Source organism: Echiichthys vipera, assembly GCF_963691815.1.
Source record: "Echiichthys vipera genome assembly, chromosome: 14".
Taxonomy (NCBI): Eukaryota; Metazoa; Chordata; class Actinopteri; order Perciformes; family Trachinidae; genus Echiichthys; species Echiichthys vipera.
In genome coordinates, this window is record NC_139839.1 from 25,203,595 (window position 1) to 25,226,747 (window position 23,153).

A 23,153-nucleotide genomic window follows, 5' to 3' on the forward strand; every position below is an offset into this window, starting at 1 on the left:
TGAATGTCTGTGTGAATGGGTGAATGTGACAAACACTGTGAAGCGCCTTGAGTAGTCAGATGACTAGAAAGGCGCTATATAAGTACAAGTCCATTTACCATTTAGTTGTATTGTCTAAATCTAACCATGTAGTTTTGTTGTCTAAACCTAACCATGTAGTTTTGTTACCTAAACCTAAGCATGTAGTTTTATTGTCTAAACCTAAGCATGTAGTTTTGTTGTCTAAACCTAACCAAGTAGTTTTGTTGTCTAAACCTAACCGTGTACTTTTGTTGCATAAACCTAACCATGTACTTAAGCAATATATCAGCCAGGTGATTGTGTGTCTCCAGGAATATTTGTGAATTTACTACGAGCTATAGTTACACAAGAACCACACAAATCTTGTAACCTATTGACCATTTCTCTGCAGTGGATGTGTACAGGCTACGATAAAAAGGAGCAAACATTTTCGTTTTCTGAGACACAATCTGATTACTGCCTTAACAACTCTGTCTCTGTGAGTCACTGACCACGTCACAAATCCTCCCCAAATCAACTGATATGATGAGGTAAATAAAACAGAATTGCTTGGCTTAGCAGCAGATGTATAATTACTCTTTTGTTGGGGCACAAAAGGAGGCATGATAATTATTTAATCCTGTCGAGGCTGAACAACAGATCTGCCTTCCATCCATCCTACCTTTCCTCTGCAGCAGCCCAGACTGTCCTACAACAGCTTCAGTGGCAGATGGTAGATGAAAGAGGGAGCTGGAAGGAAAGAGGGAACCTAACCATGTAGTTTTGTTACCTAAACCTAAGCATGTAGTTTTATTGTCTAAACCTAAGCATGTAGTTTTATTGTCTAAACCTTACCATGTAGTTGTATTGTCTAAACCTAACCATGTAGTTGTATTGTCTAAACCTAAGCATGTAGTTTTGTTGTCTAAACCTAACCAAGTAGTTTTGTTTTCTAAACCTAACCAAGTAGTTTTGATGTCTAAACCTAAGCATGTAGTTTTGTTGTCTAAACCTAACCATGTAATTTTGTTACCTAAACCTAAGCATGTAGTTTTATTGTCTAAACCTAAGCATGTAGTTTTCACTGTCTAAACCTAAGAATGTAGTTTTATTGTCTAAACCTAACCATGTAGTTGTATTGTCTAAACCTAACCATGTAGTTGTATTGTCTAAACCTAACCATGCAGTTTTGTTGTCTAAACCTAACCAAGTAGTTTAGTTGTCTAAACCTAACCATGTAGTTTTGTTGTCTAAACCTAACCATGTAGTTTAGTTGTCTAAACCTAAGCATGTAGTTTTATTGTCTAAACCTAAGCATGTAGTTTTGTTGTCTTAACCTAACCATGTAGTTGTATTGTCTAAACCTAACCATGTAGTTTTGTTGTCTAAACCTAACCAAGTAGTTTTGTGGTCTAAACCTAACCAAGTAGTTTAGTTGTCTAAACCTAACCAAGTAGTTTTTTACCTAAACTTAACCAAGTAGTTTTGTTGTCTAAACCTAACCAAGTAGTTTTGTACCTAAACTTAACCAAGTAGTTTTGTTGTCTAAACCTAACCAAGTAGTTTTGTACCTAAACTTAACCAAGTGGTTTTGTTGTCTAAACCTAACCAAGTAGTTTTGTACCTAAACTTAACCAAGTAGTTTTGTTGTCTAAACCTAACCAAGTAGTTTTGTACCTAAACTTAACCAAGTAGTTTTGTTGTTTAAACCTAACCAAGTAGTTTTGATGTCTAAACCTAACCATGTAGTTTTGTTGTCTAAACCTAACCATGTAGTTTTGTTGTCTAAACCTAACCATGTAGTTTTGATGTCTAAACCTAACCATGTAGTTTTGTTGTCTAAACCTAACCATGTAGTTTTGATGTCTAAACCTAACCATGTAGTTTTGTTGTCTAAACCTAACCAAGTAGTTTTGTACCTAAAGTTAACCAAGTAGTTTTGTTGTCTAAACCAAACCAAGTAGTTTTGTTGTCTAAACCGAACCAAGTAGTTTTGTACCTAAACTTAACCAAGTAGTTTTGTTGTCTAAACCTAACCAAGTAGTTTTGTACCTAAACTTAACCAAGTAGTTTTGTTGTCTAAACCTAACCAAGTAGTTTTGTACCTAAACCTAACCAAGTAGTTTTGTTGTCTAAACCTAACCATGTAGTTTTGTTGTCTAAACCTAACCATGTAGTTTTGTTACCTAAACCTAAGCATGTAGTTTTATTGTCTAAACCTAAGCATGTAGTTTTATTGTCTAAACCTAAGCATGTAGTTTTATTGTCTAAACCTAACCATGTAGTTGTATTGTCTAAATCTAACCATGTAGTTTTGTTGTCTAAACCTAACCATGTAGTTTTGTTACCTAAACCTAAGCATGTAGTTTTATTGTCTAAACCTAAGCATGTAGTTTTGTTGTCTAAACCTAACCAAGTAGTTTTGTTGTCTAAACCTAACCGTGTACTTTTGTTGCATAAACCTAACCATGTACTTAAGCAATATATCAGCCAGGTGATTGTGTGTCTCCAGGAATATTTGTGAATTTACTACGAGCTATAGTTACACAAGAACCACACAAATCTTGTAACCTATTGACCATTTCTCTGCAGTGGATGTGTACAGGCTACGATAAAAAGGAGCAAACATTTTCGTTTTCTGAGACACAATCTGATTACTGCCTTAACAACTCTGTCTCTGTGAGTCACTGACCACGTCACAAATCCTCCCCAAATCAACTGATATGATGAGGTAAATAAAACAGAATTGCTTGGCTTAGCAGCAGATGTATAATTACTCTTTTGTTGGGGCACAAAAGGAGGCATGATAATTATTTAATCCTGTCGAGGCTGAGCAACAGATCTGCCTTCCATCCATCCTACCTTTCCTCTGCAGCAGCCCAGACTGTCCTACAACAGCTTCAGTGGCAGATGGTAGATGAAAGAGGGAGCTGGAAGGAAAGAGGGAATGAGAACAGGTGGGGGTGAAAACTGAAGAAAAAGAAAGGGCACAGGGGTCAACTGGGGCAATAGCAAGGGGGAGGAAACTTACATATAGACTTGCAGAGAGACAGATCGATGGATAGATTTTTTTCTTTACATTGTGCCTCTCTAAATCCACGTCTCTTTTTGCCAGATGTCGACCAACTCTGCAGAAATGTGGAAAAATCCCTCCAGGATAATGTCCGGAGAAAGATGAAGATTGGAGGAATATATATAATGGCTGCATTGGCATTCTTGGAAAATAGTTATTTGCCATTAGTTTTTATGTACTGTCATTTGTTTGAATGCACTGTATTATCTGGTGTAGAGCTTATTTTTGAGGGGATTTTACCACATAAATGTAACATCTCATGTGGAAGAGTACAGAGAAATGCAGCCTTTACAGGAATTTAATATTGAATCTAATCAGGCACAGTTGAAATATTCCCTTTCTGAGTAAAATAGACCAAGTCATAATTTATTCTAAAGAGAAGGGTTTAGGGTAGAATACGGTTTTATAGGTAGGCCTACTCAAAGTGAATAATGCTCTTTCAGAGAGGCTTAAGTCTCAGGTTTAAGGGCTCCGTAAACAACTGAAGGTAAAAGCTCAGACCACAATGTGAATACAGCTGCCTATTCAGGATCCCAGCCCCCCGGCCAGACACTAATGCTGCCCCCTGCCTTCCAGCTATGGAGGAAGCCCCAGCAGACTGTTGAACTCCTGCTGCATCCCGCCCTCCTCCCCTCCCTGCTGCGGCACGCTGAGCTGGCCGCGGCAGCTGTTTAGCCAACTGAGGCAGAAGGGGCTGCTTAGAAACAATGCAACGTGACTTAACTCTCCCTCTTTGTGTGTGTGTGTGTGTGTGTGTGTGTGTGTGTGTGTGTGTGTGTGTGTGTGTGTGTGTGTGTGTGTGTGTGTGTGTGTGTGTGTGTGTGTGTGTGTTTCAAGAGTATTTTGTTAAGAATGGAGCTGAGGTAACCCAAATCCTACAATCTAATCTAACAGCCTTTGGTGCACTTTATGATAAGGTTCTGACTCTTTGGTGCACTTCAACTATCTGGACTAAAGTATTATGTTCATACATTGTCATTGTGAAGTTAAAACTATGGATTGTTCTGGCCAATCCAATCAGCATGCTAAAGACCCAGCAGGGAGTACAATAAACCCAAATCATATAATGGTCCTCATTTAAATCGTTGGCATTTAACAGCAAGATGCAGTCACAAAACTTTACATGTAGTTCAGATCAGAATGATGGCGCAGGTCGAAGATGGGTGGGTGTTGTTAGGGAGGAATTTGTGGTGATGCCAGTGAGGAAGAAAAAGTAACAGAGTCCTGGATGTCTTATGCTGAAGGAGTTTCTTCAGGAGAACAGAAGAGTCGTCGACACAAATAAGTGCGTGAGGCCCCCTCAGCTCTAAGGCTCAAACAACAAAGCTCAGAATCTCATACAGAAAGGTGGACCGAGGTGGCAAAGGGGAGATGTGTTAACATCCAATTGGCTATGGTGCCTAAATAATTAAGATAAGGATTCACAGCAGCTAGGAAATGGGAGAGAACAAGAGTGTCAGTAGCTCTCCACTACAACACAGGAGAACTGACCATTAACTACACAAACCATCTAGGGAAGTGAAATGATTCTCTAACAGCTGTCAGATGTTTTGCTTTTTCGTATTAATATCTTTGTGGTTCCACTGTTTGTGTCGGACCATTTTAAGAAGTGTCACTGACTTTCTTTCCCATTTTACAAGGTTGGCTGTTTTTGTTTCCTGTTTGGTAATATGTCTGCTAAAAGTGTGATCTGAAATGAAGATCTCATTGTTCAAGCACGATAAATGAACATGTATGACACTTAAACTCAAGTGTCTTTCCTGATAAAACAGATTCAGGAAAAGGGTTCGAAAAATTGACATGATAAATAAGGTAAAAGCCAGAGATATTCAAAATTTCTCACCTCCCTTAAAAATCCATTTTGATTGTATATTGCATTGTTGAGAAGAGCTCTTCTTGTGTCTGGCCTGTCAAGACGGACAGCAGAGCCCCCTACTGCAATTTCTTTGAAACTGTCTGGACATCCAAGCCTGTTGGAACTTCATCTGACAAAAGTATTAAGATGTGTCTCAGTAAAGGATGATCAAACATGCTGCAACATGCATGTCATCACTTCATAAATCTGGTGTTGTTCTACCTTTTTCTTAGTCTCAATATATCCCAGAAATATATCCATACCAATGTGTTTAGTCTGGTCTCTCAGTGCTTTCTGACTTCATACCTTTTCCATGGCACTTAGCCCTCACGCTTCCTACTGAAGATGTTAATCATTAAAAGTGGATTACAAATATATATTATTTCAACATCCATCATTATCCTTTCACTTTTAAAAGGCTCTGTGCTTTTCTAAATCATAGAAAATGTTACTTAAACAGGAAGAAATGATGCATTTGAGAGGGACTATTTTCAGAAGCAGATTACTGCACATTTGATAATATAACAAGCATTTACAGCAGCAGGAAGTGGCAGGGAGAATCAACTCAAACTATACTACAACACGGCTCACTTGTGTTATTCAGCTACTGCAACTGCTGTTTGGTCCGTTAAAGCCCAGGGCAAGGTAAACTGACAGGTGCGTAGGAGACCATGGCCATGGGTCAACGAAACAGAACAAGACTCCTGCACTCTGTCCTCTACACTTGCAGTCAGATATTTAATGACATGTTGGTACATAGACCTTCATCAGGTTGTTTCAAAACCCTGAAAAGAAATTTGCTCAGGAGCATAAAGAAAACGGAATCATAAGGGGACTACAATTAGTTAGTCTGCACTTTGGTTGAGGAGCCCAACTAACTGTATGTTGAATTGTTGGCAAAATGGTAACATTAGTGATGTTAAACTAAACATTATGTAGAATTTTCAATAACACGTACGCTTGCTTACGTTAAGACCCCATGGAAATAACATTAACAGCTAACGTTACATGCAAATTGTGACAGCTTTATATGGCTAGATGGCTCTCTTGCTAAACGGAAAAAACCCTCAACTTCAGGGTATCTGGCTAATTAACAGGCCCAAGCTTGACATATCGTTTTATAAGCCAATTAAAGCTACAGTAGGAGAAAAGCAAAAAAGAAAACACCAGCATTTAAACAGTGAGACCTCTTCTTGCAGCTTTCTATCCTGAGCCAATAAGAAAGATCTCTCTCTCTGAAATGAGCTGTGATTGGCCAAAGTCTCCAGTCATTGCTGCATTTTCTAAAGCCGGAAAACAGAGCAAAGAGGAGGTGCAGAAGTCTAGTTTTCTCTCAGAACACTTGAATTACATATGATGAAATACTTTTATAGAATTTATGCCCAACACTACAACACCATTAGGCATGCGGGAAGATCAAAACTGACCTGTGTGACTCTGCCCCCGACACTGACTTTTTAATGCCAACTGTAGCACTTTGCAGACTTACAGCTAGGGGAATAATCACAAATGCTTAGTTGGGCAGATTTGTCTGGTTTCCAGGCTGAGGAAATGACTTCTGTTCTGTTCAAATACATGAGGGGTTTATTTAATATTTAAGAGAAATTACTGAAGCTTATATTCAAGTGTTCATGTTTGAAATGTAAAAAACAAAACTAAATCAGACAGACAATCACAACGTATTCAGTTACAGGTATTTTCAAAATATCCAACACACCTTGTTTAGCTTGCAGACATATGGACCATATAATGGTCAGGTGCAGAAATCCACTCACCATTACAGTACATGTGATAATCTCCAGACACTGATGCAACAACAACTTATACGAAGACACACAAACAGATTCAACTGACTTCTCAAAATCAAAGACACATTATTTGCATGTCAGTATTAAAAGAATGTAAAGGCTTTAAATGTGGTGTCTGCTTAATATAAAATGCTTTACAGCGGAAGTGGTAGGAGTCTCACTTTCAGTAGCAAAAACAAGAAAACAAAAGCCCCACGCATGTTCTTTCTTTAGGCCTAACATTGGTTCTTTTCTCAATCCTTTTTCATGTAACCTCACAGACAGCAATTCCATCAATACAATGTTTCTACGAATACAGTTTTAAAATATAACAGAAAATCTGTTGAGTACTATCAAAAAGTACAGTGACCAGCGGTGGAGTCCAAAGGAACGTAAAGGTTCCCGCACCTGAAGGCCATGTATGTAGTCAGTGATTCAACTTAACAACATCTCTGTCTGACACTTTGTTGCTATAATGCTGGCCGTCCATTCAGTTTGTCATGCATAAGAGCAATGGCTCCACCTGTGAAGTCTCTGAGAACCTGCACCGTCTCCCGCTGGAGCTGCAGCGACTCGCGCACAAACTCCTGCTGAGTCTCTGCCAGCTGCTGTACCGACTCAGACAGAAGCTCTAAGGAGCGCGAAACTGTCTCCAACAGGATGTTGGTGGCGTGCTGTTCTTGAAGGCTCAGCGATGCATTATGTAGCATGCTCTCCCTCGTGTTCTGCGAGGGCTGACCTGGCAATGGAAGGGTTGCTGTTGACGGTGTGGGTCCGGAGGATGTCTGAGGTTGTCCTTGTTTCTGGATGCCGTTGTTTCCTTGGTGATCCTCTGTTGGTTTTGTAGTGGAAGGAAGCACGTCATCCCTTTGGTCGTCGTCTGAGTCTACAAATGCTGCTTCTGTATCTTAGGTCAAAGAAAAAAAGCATGTCAGTGTTTTCATATTCCTGAAACATGTTGCAAAAAGTTTGTACATAGATTTTGACCGCTTACCTTCTGTTGCAGGTACTTCATATTGCACATCAAAGGCAGGTTGTGAAGAGTCCCCTGAAACATTCAAAGCGAGCGTATCATTTTTTTTTCATCATTTTCATCGAAAACAACACTTTGCTCTGTTAGAAAAACATAAATCATCCGGATTTAGAAAAAATGCCTGTATGTTGACGCTTGTTTTGCAAAAATCCACCGCACCCGTATCATCCTGTCCACTCATCGCAGAGCTGTGTGAGAGCTGACTCTCAGGCACAGTTGGTGCACACCCCACAGATCCCACCTCCCCACTCGCCCATGTTACAATATCACAGGCACACGCCTCAAGCTAGACATACGCTAAAATGACATGTTAGCAGTTGCTATCTATGAGTAAGTAAGCCAGCCTGCCTCCATGTAGCATATACTCCATTCTGTTTATTCATGAGAGAAGAGACGGGTGCGTTTACAGGAATCTGGAGCACACGCACTGACGAGCACCCGATGGGAGGGGGCGGAGGAGCTCGGTGGTGGAGGGGAGGGGGGGCATGAGTTTTAAACATTCCAACAGTCAGCTCGATTCTGCCAGACTTGCCGCTATTAAAATGAACAGTTGTGTTATAGCCTGTGAGCTAAATATGAGCACCATAGTTTGACACAAGGATCGAGGAGAGAGTGACATGGATTTGTCAAAAAACACTTGATTGATTGACTTGTGCGTTATGTAGACTTATAAACTTCACTGATATTTAGATTAAGATAAAAGTGAGGAAATACAAAATGTTAGTTCTTGGCACTTACTTGTGGTGTAGGATGTTGGTGGGGGCATAGAGCTCATGTCCAACCCGCCATTAGGAGAACTCTGCATTCCAATCATATCATCCTCTTCCATCTCCTCTTCCTCATCTGGCACATCGTCATCGCCCAGTGGGCCGAAGTCCCCCGTGGCCTGGTCTTCATCGTCCATCTCCAGAATCTGGAGCACTATTTTCTCAGTCTGATTAAGGTCTTTTGAGAGGCGAGAGTTGAGGCCCCTGTTGGGCACTGTTCCTGACCGCATTGCAGCCACTTTCCGCTTGGTATCACACTTTAGATCTGACCATTTCTTGATGACCTCGATGACCTCACGTTGGCACTCCCCAATCTCATTGACACGTGCAGTAATCTCTGCCCATGTGCGCTTCTTTATGTCTGTTGGCACACCACGATTGAATTTGCCTTGCAGGGAAAAAAACAAAAATAACCCTGAAGCACTTCAAACGCCAATGCCACATTCGACCTTTTAATATTCACAGATTTACTACAATTTCGAGTTTACATGCCGAAAACATTGGATTTACTCTCCTTAGCTTTGTTTGTGTTTTTGATTCACTTGCTATTGTGCAATCATTCACTTTCAAGGAACCTAGACAGTGCAGTCAACATCTTCTTCTTAAATGGGATAAGACCTTGAAGACACATACCCACAATGACCAGGCGATGCTTCCTCACTTCATCCAACAATATGTGGACTTCACTGAAAGAGAACCGAGCTTTTCTTTTCTTGAAGCGAGTGACACTGTCTTGGCTGTAGTATGTATGTAGTGAAGACATCCTCCCCACAGTGTCACTAGGTATTCTGCTTTGTAGTCTCTGCGGTGCTTCAACTTCTCCAGCCGCCTGTCAGGGGGAGTTGTGTTAACAACAAAGTGAAAATAGCACGGGAGTGTTAATGAGGAACGTGCTCATGTGTCACTAACCTACTGACTGAAACTATGCTTTGCAATGAATATTTCAGACAGAGGTTAAAAACTATAGCCTTCACAGAACGGCGATGAAAGATAAGTTCAGTAGTAGCTTAGCCTTTTGATATAGTGATGAGGTCGTTCGGGCTCAACAGCTGAGCAATGGCCGTGTATGCAGGTGTAGTCGATGCTAGTTCATTATGATAAATGACTGAATATGAGCAACATGCAGCGTTGACTGCAGCGTGGTTACATGCATAGCCCGGACTGATCGTCGATAAGCAGGGTGCAGGTTTAGCATGACAACAGTGTCAGTGTAAGCCCTGAGAGCCTGAATGGACAATGGACGCTGCTACAGTCGCTTTACACACGCGACAGCCGGGTTAGCTAACGTTAGCCACTAGAGCCCACTCGTAGTAACGCTCAAATTACACCTTGATACTCGCATTGCCCTGGTTATTTTTAACGAGTAAAGGCTATGCAAATACCTCAGCATGCACGTAGTTCAGTAGCTTTAATGTTACACAACAGTACACGCTAGGTTACCTCTCTTTGCAGCAGGACAACGTTAGCTCGCTAGCGCTACGTTACAGTCAAACATGTCTCATGAAGATAATGGAACACCTGGTTCACATAACCTCACTCAAGGAGCGATGTCTTGACAGCACAAAAAGCTAGTTCGTTGGTGAACATACCCCCAAGTCAAAGAAGTTGAGATTTGATCCAGAAATCTAATGATAAACTTCCTCATCGACAGGGTAGCTCCTGTAAAGCTAACCAGAATGAAGCTAGCGCGACACAAAGATGTCCGGTTCACGTTAGTTCACTGTTAGCTAACTTAGCCACAGCAGCTGGCTAAAGAATTAACGCTATTGACTGACGTGGTTGTATGACAATAGTACAGGATATGTACGTATTACATAGGCTTTCACGTGTAACTCAAACAATAATCACGATTATTCTGGTGATTTCGCAAAAACGTAGCCTCGTTTTGTATTTTTCATGTAACGTACTTTTATTTTGAAGGAGTACGCCTATCCTCTGGTACAGCAGGCTGACTTGATTCCACCAGTCCGTGGATTCAGTAGCGCGCACACAATAATGTGGAGGGATCAGGGACGCCAATGTGGTCAGAAAGGCTCGCGTACCTCAATATAAGCCATGCATAATATTTGAAAAAGTTCCCTTTAGCTGGATCTTTAAGGCGCCAGAGGTAATAGATTGGTCTGCATACACTATAGGTCAGAACAGTGACACATTACGGATGAATGGGCAGCTCTGAACCAATCTTTAAACACCACTAGCATTCCATTGCTAAATCCTGTTACTCCCCTTTTGGGTAAAAAGAAAAACGTTTATTAATGTTCAACAAGTCATCATTTTCAATCTTAATGGTGCAGAAGCAGACCCCAGTGCAGCCCGAATCAGATCCCCATACATACAGTTTGTAGTGCATCAAGAATAAGACTGATACATGTTAACATACCCTTTTTATTCCCAATATGGCACAGGTATTTATTTGACCACACTTTTTCAGTAACAGTTTAATGACTGTGGCTATAACTACATGGTTAAAAACGTTTAATAATGGCATCTTTAACATTGGCTGCATGCATTAGTGGCATACACGTTATATATATTATCAATGTACACACTGTGCTGGCGTTATCTGGTGCAGGCATTTTCGATAAGTACACAGGGATAAGTATAGTGATCAGTAAGCTGAAACAGAGATTGCTATGGCTAAGATGCATTACCAGCGTTTAACATTATATGGCAAAATATTAGCCTGACCAAACAAAATACTGTCTCTTGGATGTTTGTATGATACTATGAGGAGACAGAACTGGGATTCCTGACTGCGATGCACATACAGTTACAGCGCTACTCCGATGCAAAATTTTGCACACTACCACCTGCACTGATCATACAAATACACTCACTTATATTTAATGTATATAATTCAATGCCATATGTTTAGTTTGCTTGTGTTCATGGTTATATTTATGTAGGCACTGTCAAATCAAGTCAAATTCCTTGCAATGAAAATTGCCTGGCAATAAACCTGATTCTGATTCTGATTAAACTGTGATCTGCTTGCAGTAGGATGGGGTGCAAGTGCACCATAATTCTCACATCTTCCTTACCTTTTTTTTTTAATAGATTTTTTTTGGGAGTTTTTCCACACCTTTATTATATACCACAGACAGGACATGGGGTGAGAGAGAGAGGAGGAGACATGCAGCAAAGGGCCACAGGTCGGAGTTGAACCCGCAGCCGCTGCCTCAGGGACTGCTCTAACCACTGTTTCACCGACCGCTCCATCTTCCTGACTTTTTAAAGCTTCAAACAGAAAGATGAGCTGTCTAACATCTCACATGATGTTGGCCTGCTTCCTCTCGGAGATGAGGAAGATCAAAAGCAAATGGCAAACAAGCAGACCAAATGACACCAATTCAACATACTATCATCTTTATGTACCTGAAGCCTGTTTGGATCCTCAGCTATGGGGACTTTTGTGAGTGCAGGTCTGTGCTTGTCTGGCTTGGTAATAAAGTATAAATTCTGTCTTGCACGTATAATGCAACATTGAACAATCCCAAAACACTTGCATTGCATTCACATTCAAAGGAAACCTGCACACACAAAGGAATTGCTGAAGTTGTAGGGATGGGTGAGAAAATACGATGTACTGTGTAAACAAACAAAGTGGTTCTGTATAACAAGCAGGACGGGGCATCGTCTGGACTCAAGAGTACATGGTCAACTGGAGCCACTGAAAAGACAGAAGAGCAGAGAGGATGACTTTAGCAGTGAACGTTTACTATTTGCTGAATCTTTCAAAAGTCTGAATTCCAGTCGAAGCCCAATGACGATAAAATAAGTGAGATCCCTTTACCTCCTGAACATTGACTTTGATAGTCCCACTGTTATCCTTATCCAGGGTTTTGAAGGCACCTGCATCAGAACAGATATTTAGCCTACAACACCCTTAGTTTATGAGTCAATCATTATTATCACAAAGATAAAGCCGCAAGATCTGTAAATACATCCATTTATTTTAGGGCGGTTCTTTCACACTTACGGCACATGGCATCCAGCCTCACAAGGCATCCAATGTAGTTGTCAAAGTCCAGGTTCCCACTTTCATCGCTGTATCTGCGAATTATCATGTTGAACAGCTGGTCATTGAGAGGGAAGCCTGAGGAAGAGATCGAAAGATGAAACACTGTCTATGACTTCTAAACAGCATTTACACAAAGGCTACATGATGTACACAGGCTTAACACAGAGTACTGTACATACAAACAACTGATACGAGACTCATATCATGAACCCTTTACACAGAGAGTTCAGAAAGATTTGACTTTTATTTGACTGGCTGCCCATATCTGTCAGGCACTTTATCTACACTGTGTAACTAGTGTTCACTGGCTAGACAAGATGATCGAATCATGCCAGTAGAGGCTAAGCCAAACATAACCTCACAAATGCCCCGTTTGATGGAATTGAAGGATAGCTTTCCGTCTTAGAAAACACTGATACACATCCAGTATCTTGGATGTTTATAACACGCACAGCCACATGACTGTTGATGATTAATCACAAGCCCATTTGTAAGTTCTGTTACCGCATCCATGACTATGCTTTACCTGTGGCTGCCATTACTGGTGTTAATAACGTTTTATTTCACATCTTTTCAGTAGCTGTGCAAACATTTATATTACAATAGGGAAAATAATTATTGAAGAACAAATCTCACCAGCAGCTCTGAAAGCGTTGGGCAGCTCATCTGCACCAATGACACCGGAGCCATCCCTGTCATAGGATTTGTACACCCCCTAAACATAACAATAAAAAGCATAAAGCATGTTTGCGTGAACGTTTTCCCCGTAAGCTGATTCACAAAATACAAAGCTTTAATATGGGTAAGCATCTATTAGAAATTCCTTTAAAGAGTTATTTTTAACTAAAAATAAATATAAATGTAACTTAAGCTCCTTTCACACAGAGATTCTGCAGCAGTGCCGCAATGACCCTCATCCCCCAGATGGGTGGTTTTCTTGGTTTAATTCAACAAGCACCAAACACGTGTTTCATCACTGACAAATGGGTTCTTACCAAGATTTATCTGACAGGAAATTAAATTAATTCAAATCTGTTCCACATTAATAATGGGTGCCCTTCAGTCAACCCAGTATACTGATTCACACTATGTATACTGTATGTCTCTGTGTGGATCTATCAGTATATGTGGATGTATTGCACATTTGGCACACTTTTAGGGCTGAAACAATTAATGGAGTTACTCGATTACAAAAATGCATCGAGGCCTCTCGTGCGTTATGCACAGGGATCATTTTTCCACACGGACCGTTTTTGCGGCTGCACATCACTACAGCTGTAAAAGGCAGAGAATAAGATTGGGATCATTTCACACTTAAAAAAGAAGCCAAAAAGGTCCATGTGTCCACTGTGAACTAGAACTGTTCTACCACAACAGCCCGTTGTTAACGCAACTGCACAGAGCGCCGCTGTTCCGCTTTAAGGAGGGCGGTTGCCGTAGTGACGGATAAACAGGAAGCGAGTGTGTAACGTTGGCTAAAATATAATACAATTTTACGCAAAATAATTACTATTTTTCTTTTTATCCAATTACTCGATGGAATAATCGGTAGAATACTCGTTTACAAAAAGAGTCGATAGCTGCAGCCCTGCACACTTTACATTCCAATCAAAGTCCTTCATAACCTTAAGAGACAGCTGACACTGTATATTCTTCAAGATTCTGTTTCTTCTGTGTTCACTGTTCCTGAACATGACTAACGTCGGCTGCGGTAAAGGAGCTCTGGAGCACAGAAACAGATGTGTGGGACAAATTAAACGGGCCTGCTGTACTCACCTGCCACTTCTTGACATTGTTCCAGAGGTGTTTGAATTCATGAAAGCCGAGTTTCCCAGTGCTGTCACTCTGGAGCAGCATTAAGGACAACAGTCTTCTTCTTTGGCTCCAGCTTAGACAAACAGTTGCATTACTTGTGAGCAGGATGTATTTGCCCAAGGTGTGTTTTTTTAATGGGCCTTCCTCATTCTTGTGGTATACAATTCACGTGGAGCTCCCATTTAACAACCTTTGCACTGTTTTCTAGTTAAATGTGCTATAATTATTGATTGCTTACACATTTGCAGATTACATTACTTTCAACAGTTCCACTTAATTGTTATTATGACCCCTTACTTTTGGATAGCTGACATGCGATCAGTGCTTGACCTTCATACAATTCAAGGTCATTAATCCTTACCGTCCAATGCTACAGGACAGGAGGAGTGGAGCCTCATCCTAACTGTACACCAACATGTCCCAACTGTTGATGCATCTGTTCTGTTTATTTTTACTTTGCCATCGCTGTCAGCTTCATATGCACACCTGGATTACACAACATATACTAATTAATGGTAGAAAGGATACATCCATGACTGCCACCATGCTCCTACAAGACTCAATGCTGAAACCATCTGTCTTCAGGTCTCCATCTGAAATACAAGACACCATGTTACCATGTTATCTTATCTCTTTTAAAAGATACGTGCAGATGTGTAAATGTTGTAAAGGACTAAATCACAACAGAGTATGGATCACAAAGAACTACAAGAAATACACACAGGGATGTGGAAGAATATGACACACATCTTACGTTTTGAAATTATTCTGTTTAGGATGTTCATCAGCTCCGATGGGCTCACTTCCATGTCCTGTATGACAGATATTTAACAGTGTGAACATCCCAAAGTCAGCAGAAACTTGTAAGGCTCCCAACTGTACGGTGGAACAAAATGGAAGATGGAGAAACAGTCTTCGAACAGTTAAAACACCATTTAGGTGCTTGTACTCGCGTCCGTAAAGAATACTCCCACAAGAGAGCATGTTTAGAAGCAACGAGCAACACTCGCTCACCTCACAGAACAGATACAGTTGCACTGCATTAACTATATCAACCCCCACCAGCGTTTTCTACCACTGTATATGTGTTTTTTACATAGTCTGATCAGCTCTGTCTGTGTGTCTCTCTACAGACTTACCTCTCTGCGCTGTGCAGGGAAATAAAGTCAAGTCAGGTCTGCGGGGGTCCCCACGTGTTTGGGTTACATTGCTGCTTGTATTAATTAAATCTAATATATATATATATATATATATATATATATATATATATATATATATATATATATATATATATATATATATATATATATATATATATATATATATATATATATATATATATATAGTGTGGTTACTAGTGATCTCACGATACCAAAATTATGACTTTGGTACGATACCTGCCTAAAATATCTCAATACTGAAACGATACCATGGCAGAAAACTAAAATATCATCAAATGTAATGGAATAAAATATTAGATGACAGAATATGGAACTTTAAATGATCTATTTATTTTTAGTAATTAAAACACTTAAACCTAAAAGTCAAAATAAAAACATATATTTTTGTTAAAGCTGCCGAGATGTGTAAACCCCACCGGACAGTTAAACAGTAAGCTTTACCCCTGACTGCTTCGATCAACTCTGACAGTGAAAAAAGTTCAAAATGTCCCAAAATAAACACTCGCTTGAGTTAACGTTACATCCAGGGAATATTTATGTTATCGATCTCTAACCTGATCCTCTCTGAACCCTTTGAACAAGTCCTCATGTCTGTCAGCTCCATGTTTCCCAAAGTTGGACATTGGTCAGACAGGCTTCGTGCTGTCCGTGAGCTTGCCCTTACTGTCAGCAACGTAGTCAAAATACTTCCATATTTCGCTCTGTGCGTTTGCTTTTTCAACAAGCCTAGGACAGTCAGCAGGAGCACCACTGTCAGACATGTCTGTCTTACTGTAAGTGACATGGCCCCATGAAACCACGCCCACTCTGGCTGCAGGCAGTGAGGAAGCCGAGAGAAGCTGCACACAGACACACTTCCCTGCTGTCACACAAAGTTCATAAAGTATCCATACTAAAAAAACGTTAAAAAGTATTGTTTTAACGGCTGGGTACCGCGGTACCTTTTTAGTATTGGTATATCGTGCAACACTAGTGGTCACTGCAGAAATTTGAAGTCAAAGAGAGGTACATGTCTCGATGCTCACCTCTCCAGCAAGTTGCTGGAAGACTCTGCGGAACTGTTTCTCCTCATCGCTCTCATGCTGCTCTGCATATACAGCTGGCCTGCGTGGTGGAGGCTGCAAGACAGAGGCACAGTAAACATTAGAATCAAGAGTTAGCAGAAGAGCGATGGTTAGATAGGGATAGAAAGGTAATGGCGATCACTCACAGGGTCGGAGGGCACAAACTGCTGTGGGTCGATGTTGCTGGGATCAAAAAGGAAAAAGTTAAGTTACAAAATCACCTTTTTCAATTGATCGATCAAAACTTTATTTTAAGCACTTTTCATGCGAAGACATCATAAAGTGCAAAAGAAAACAAGAAGAAAAAGAACAATCTCAACCAAAATAACAACACCTAATAGAACAGTGCTCACTAAACACAGCCCTAATAAAACAATTATGAAGCAAAATAGGCAGGTTTAGACAAGTTAGAATGTGTGCAGATACTTACGAGACAGCATCAATGACGCCGCTGATGAGGGTTTTGGCAAACCACATCTCTGCAACTGTGAATGCAACACACAAGTTAAGCGACATACTGACACCACACACACAACACAAGCCCAGATTTTTTAAAACACTTCAACTTCAACACAGTGGGATCGTGGTTTTAAAACATGCATCTATCCATTTAGAAGTGTAATGCAATAATTAGAACTTCTGGCACCAGTGATCACTTGTGCCTTGGATAATAAAGAAGAAGAATTCCTTTTATTTATCTCGCAAGGGAAATTCAATTTTTTCACTCTGTAATTATTATACAGGTTACACACATGCACAAACAGGACCTATATACATGCAATGAATGCAGGTAGAAGAAGTCACAAAACTGAAAGTAGACCCTTATTCCAATGTGCTGCAGTTTCTCCTCTCAAAAGCAAATGTGATTATTGTTTGGAAAGTGTCTGGGGTTGTGTAGAGGTCTATTTAGTTTCAAGTGAAAATATATTAGTGGAGTTAACCATAACAAGAGAAGAAAGGACTAACGTACACAAAGTTTCACAATGTGATCGCATGTCACAGAAATGCACTGGCTCCAAAAGCAGCGCGGGTTGAGCTCGTTATCCATAAAACGGTGGCGTGTCCTGTGTTTTCTTCTACCACACATCGATAACCAGCGGCGCACCCACTACCCTCTAAAAAAGCTTTCCTGTTGTGGAAACAATTCAATGCCGCACCCAGACAGCGAAAAATAGATCGGAGCAGAACACGTTTCTAACGACAGTGAGCGTTAGAAAGGCCACTAGAAGACGAGCACAATGTCCCACCACAGCATTAACGCGACGTTACTGCTAAGACTGGGCCAAACATAAACTAATCTAACAGTTGACATACACTGTACAGTACATTCACATTACGCTCGACAGGCTGGCATTATGCAGGTTATCCTGTGTTACAGACCCAATCTGTTACGGCTGCTGAGAGCCACTGAGACCCTATCTAAACCCCGTAAAGCTCTTAACTGAACAGGAATGATTTTAATAAAGAACTGACGATAGCCGTACTTACAGTTAGCTAACTCGGCTACACTTGAGCTAAGCTAACATAAAGCTAACTTAAAGGGCTACAGGATCTGTCAAATGGCCGTAATTAACCACTATTTAATCCTCCATTGTTTTTTAAGGTGAGCAATACTTTGTCCATCTAAAACTCGACGTTTATACTCACCGTAGAGCAGCGGCGCTTTGTAGAGTTGGTCGCAGTTTCGGCTGTTTGACTGACACTCAGTGAGTTGCTCTGAACTCAGCTGGCACGAGCTCCGTCAACACGCCCCAACTGACGCCGGAGAGGAACCGGGAGCAGGAGGCTGACTCACGGTTGTTTCCGGCTTTGCTTCGGGCTTCAGGAAAGGAAAGGATTGGTTCAACGAGATGCGATACACTTCAATGTTTCCGTTTATACTGCCGTTTGCGCAAATGTCAACCATTTGCGAGAGTTTGTTTTGGGCATAAAGAGTGAAACAACGTTAAACACCGGTGAGTTACGCAACTCAGGTTGTATTTACACGTAAATAGTTAGTTTAAACTGCACAATTAACTGTAGCATTACATTTGGTATTGATGAAATATAAGTAGTTGAAAAGTATGAGTTGTCATTCAATATGTCTCATCAAAATATGCTGGAATTCACGTTTGACGGGCTTGACAGTGCGGAGATCTCCATACCGTCACGACAACTTCCGGGATAGACGATCAACCTCTTTTCATCCATATCATCTTTGTTGTATTTCCTCTTTCAACATGGGAGCCGACGATGTGTGGCTAAGCTGGGGTTTCTTCTTTTGGTTTAAAGTCGAGCAGAACACTTCTGAATAAGTTAAAGGTTGAATATGTAGAATCTTTATTAAAAGCTATACATTAAAAAAAATACACCCAAAGGGCGTTCTGAGGGGTACAGAATGAACGTTTTGCTTTTCCATAAAAACATATATTTTGTTTGAATTAATTTTTTTAATTTTTTTTTTGAAGGGTTTGACAATGACCTTCTGTCACATTCTGTTTACATTGGAGCAGCCAATAACGGCAGGCATTGCGGATTGCCGGGGTTGTCTGTTATTGGGTGCAGCTACTGTAGGCTGGCACTGGGTGAAATGGAGTTTGCCAATCCTGCAGCTGCTTATTTGTCCCAGAAGCTGAGTGACCGTAACAGACGGGCAAAAAACAGAGTCACTATAGGCCAAGCATTCACTCCATGGACGAGAGAAAGGAGAGAAACGCCATTCAAACGCAGGGCCAAGTGGCTACGCTTCTCCTTGATCGCTAACATCACTTTCATCTTTACTTAGCTGGAACGACTAATGCTAACGGCTAACGGCTTGTTTTTATGTCTCCTGTAGGCTACTGGGTCTGACCAACCTGGCAACCCAACTGCTGGAATTATTTTTTGTTGTTGCGACTATGATCTTGAGACACTAGATGGCGGTGTTCTGCTCATTCTCCATATTCAACCATTTACATTGTAGTGCCTGCAGTGCCTTTTAAAACCTTGCCTATTTGGAGTTTGGGCCCGTTCAGGATGGGGCGATTACTTGGCCCCTGCAGAGTTTTCAGGGGACTCGTCCACTCGGAGGGTGTGAACAGAAAGCAAGCCAGTTCTGAGCATTTGCTTTGCCGATTGCTTCGTCCACTGAACTGCAACATTTTTCCAAACAACTTCATACTCAACACTGCACTCCCTTGGATTGAATGGTTCTTGAGATATGCAAAGGACAGTCATACATTCATATATACTTTCACAGATAGACAGATATTCCTTCCTTTATAGTTAGATAATCCTGCTATAGCGCCTCTTATCGGGCACATGGCACCAAATTTTCCATGGTCACTCAGACATCATAGCTACACATGTCGACCAAATGTGGTTGCAATAGGAGATAAAACATTTTTTGTAGCCCTGCCCACAGCATTCGAGCAAAGTTTGAGGGCCAGCTATCAAAACTGTATGGAAATCAAAAGATGTTCTGTAGACCTACCAGATTTAAAGATGATTTCCCAGCATTTGTAGGAGTAGTGAGGAAAAACATACTTATTAGGATACAAACTAAAAATGGTTTATAAAAAAAGGTTTATTATAATTCCTTCATCTGTCCAAATTGCACCAATTTCAGCACAAAGCCTGTCTATGGGTACCCAGCAATACACCCAGTGTGATCAGATGAACAGTTCTTGAGAAATGCAAAGAACACAGACAGACAACACAGAGTTGTTCCTTGTTTAATAGTTAAATTTGTTTTTCAGCATGCTTTATTGTTTTCACTGTATACAATGGGCCCGCCTCAGTCACTATTTTAGAAAATATGGTACTAGAACTTTTTTATGCCTTCAAAACACAGTAAAAAAATATGAGGATGTCTGTAGATCAAAATAAGAAAACAAGTTATTCACTCAGAACTTGATAGAATATCATCTGTGGCTATACCACTGCTGTAAGTGTATGGTTTTTTTTAAATAACCAAGGCACTTCAACAAAAAACTTTTATTTTGTGAAAAAAGAAGTAATCAAAATTAGGGAACCATTTCAGATCCCTCCCAGTCATTGGTGTTAATCTGACACCTGGTGACATTGACTTCATTGTTGGACACACCCTATTTATCTGCAGCTCTCCTGGTTACTTTGTAAGATGGCAGCTGCTCTAAGGAGACTGAAACCCTGAGACAGCAGGTTGTCCAGATGAAGGCCAAAGGGATGACCCTCTCAGCCATCAGACAGAGGTTGGGCGTTCACAGTCTGTGATTTCAAGAATACTGAAACTTTACAAGGACACAGATAACACAGATTTGAGTCCCTCAAAAAGGCCGGTCGTCCACGTAAAACATGTGCACGAGAGGACAGGATGATGAGAAGACTCTCAATGGGGAATCAGTTCAACTCTGCAGCTGGAGTTGGTCTCCAGTTCAGTGCTGAACAGGACAAGGATCTATCTCTGCACACAGTGTCTCATCGTTTAAGACAATTTGGACTGAAAGCCCACTCTGCAATGACCCAACCTCTCATCAGCAGAAAGAATAAAAAGGCTAGACTTGTCTTTGCTGAGGAGCATGTTGTGTGGACAGAGGAGAACTGGTCCAGAGTGACTTCAGTGAGGAGAGGACGTTCACTTTATTTGGGTCTGGTGGAAACATTATGTTCAGCGTAGGACTGGGGAAAGACTGAACCCAAAGTGTGTAAAGAAGTCAGTTACATTTGGAGGAGGAAGTGTCATGGTTTGGGGATGTTTTCTGCAGCAGGAGTTGGGCCTCTTGTACAGCTACATGGCAGGTGAATGAAAATGTTTATGTGAATCTCCTTCAGCAACATGCAACACCTTCACTCCAACTGTCTCCCAATCAGCTGCACTTTTCAAGACAATGTCCCCTGTCACACTGGAAAACCGGTGAAGCAGTTCCTTAGAGCTAAGGATATTGAAACAATGGAATTCCCGGCCCAGAGTCCAGATCTAAAGCCCATAGAGAATCTCTGGAAAATCCTTGACCTCAAAGTAATGTGTTAGAAACCCACTACAGTTATTGAACTGTGGAAGAGACTGAGTCAGAATGGACTAAGGGTGTGGATGTGCTGAAGTCATTCAAAGCTGTGGCCTCTACACTTCCTGTTCATTTTTCAATCCTAGAGAAGAAAACATTGTTGAAATCTTCTCTTCTGACACAATCAACACTGTTCTCTCATTTTACATTTACTTTTTCACTAAATAAAGGTTTTTGTTGAGGTGCCTTGGTTATTTTAAAAAGTCATGCTAGTACAGCAGTGGTACAGCCACAGAGGATATTCTATCAAATTAAATCAAGTATTAATAGTTTGTTCTCTTATTTTGATCTCCAGTGTATTTTGAAAGAGATTTACCTCTTTAGGTTAATTTCAGCTTTGACTTCCACACATATATCATTTTATTTGAGGGTCATGTATGGCGCACAAAGGAGAACAAATGTCTTTTCTGTCCAATAAACATAATAATAATAATAAACAAAATATTGCAAATTTAGTTTATATATTATCATTACACTACAATTACATCATATGTATTCATATAAAGATGTATACATGCTGTACTCCATGCTTCTCTCACAGAGCCTGGCTTTATAAAAGTAGTTCTCAGGCATTCAGATCTGTGTTGTATTATCTGTCTCTACCACAGGTTTGTATCAGAGTGAGCCCTCTGATCAGGAAGGTCAGCCATTCTCTCACTGCACAAACCCTTACTGAATGCTACAAAAGGAAAATGACAGTGATCCTCTTTTAGTTGGAGCCCTCGTGGAGCCCCTTCATGGTCCCTGGACCCTAGTTTAAGAACAAATGCATTATAGTGATAGTTTAGGCCCACTGAAGCTTCAGCAGGATACTTTGCCATATCGGCCATATTGGTTTCCCTTGCCATACATCCTTCAGTTTTACTTTGCCATATCTAAAGAAACATTTTTATAGCAACTGAACTGGAACGCTGTTAAAAAAAACCTAACAATCCCTCTGAAGATTTGCCAATGGACTTAGGGCATGTTTAAAATGATAGCATACCACATTGCATAATTGAACACAGCTTAATGAGAATGAGAGACGATTGTGTTTTCTTTTATTTTGACAATATCCTTTTCTCTGATAATTGGATCATATACGCAATGATTACCACTTGTAATGGATTGTGCCAAACTGCCAGGGGAACTAATCTCAAGTCAAACTGCTTCTGTGTCTGCAGATGGACTGTTTCGGTCAAATGTTACATTTCATCCATCAGGATGTACTGGGGCCTCTGGGTTTCAGGTGATAATGAAGAACCACAGCTTCCCTTGTTCAAGTTCGACTGGCCCATCACCTCTGATGTCGATCCACTAATAGAAGACAAGAAAGATTTTAGAAGAAGCCACAAACCCCTGCAGTTCATTCATCATTCATTCGTTCATTTTATCAATCAGTTGATCAGTTTGTAATCTTTAGGATGGTATATCAGAAATTGAAAGTGAAATTCTTGGCCAACTGGCCTAAAAACTATTGAATAAGAATAACTGGAATATTGGCACAAAGATCCAAGTCATCTGCCTGTCCTGCCACAGCTCTTCGCAGGCCAGGAGGCTCAGCCACAGAACAGC

At 40.6% G+C, this 23,153-nt stretch overlaps 2 protein-coding genes across 2 annotated transcripts; both read right to left on the reverse strand.

Moving 5' to 3' along the window:
* Positions 1-7,185: 7,185 nt before the first annotated feature.
* LOC310956442 (uncharacterized protein) lies at positions 7,186-10,183 on the reverse strand (the record flags this gene model as incomplete). The annotated part of the gene is made up of 5 exons (XM_083926650.1): positions 10,105-10,183; positions 9,149-9,344; positions 8,487-8,903; positions 7,710-7,763; positions 7,186-7,622 (listed from the first exon to the last, which is right to left on the reverse strand). The coding sequence occupies exons 2-5, from the start codon at positions 9,276-9,278 to the stop codon at positions 7,186-7,188; spliced, it is 1,038 nt and encodes a 345-aa protein (XP_083782776.1). The 5' UTR covers positions 9,279-9,344; positions 10,105-10,183.
* A 699-nt stretch (positions 10,184-10,882) lies between these two features.
* capns1a (calpain, small subunit 1 a) lies at positions 10,883-18,350 on the reverse strand. Its single transcript, XM_083926400.1, has 11 exons — positions 18,244-18,350; positions 17,027-17,081; positions 16,743-16,779; positions 16,558-16,650; positions 15,106-15,163; positions 14,880-14,944; positions 14,313-14,381; positions 13,173-13,251; positions 12,495-12,611; positions 12,309-12,367; positions 10,883-12,185 (listed from the first exon to the last, which is right to left on the reverse strand). The coding sequence occupies exons 2-11, from the start codon at positions 17,071-17,073 to the stop codon at positions 12,159-12,161; spliced, it is 651 nt and encodes a 216-aa protein (XP_083782526.1). The 5' UTR covers positions 17,074-17,081; positions 18,244-18,350; the 3' UTR covers positions 10,883-12,158.
* Positions 18,351-23,153: the final 4,803 nt, after the last annotated feature.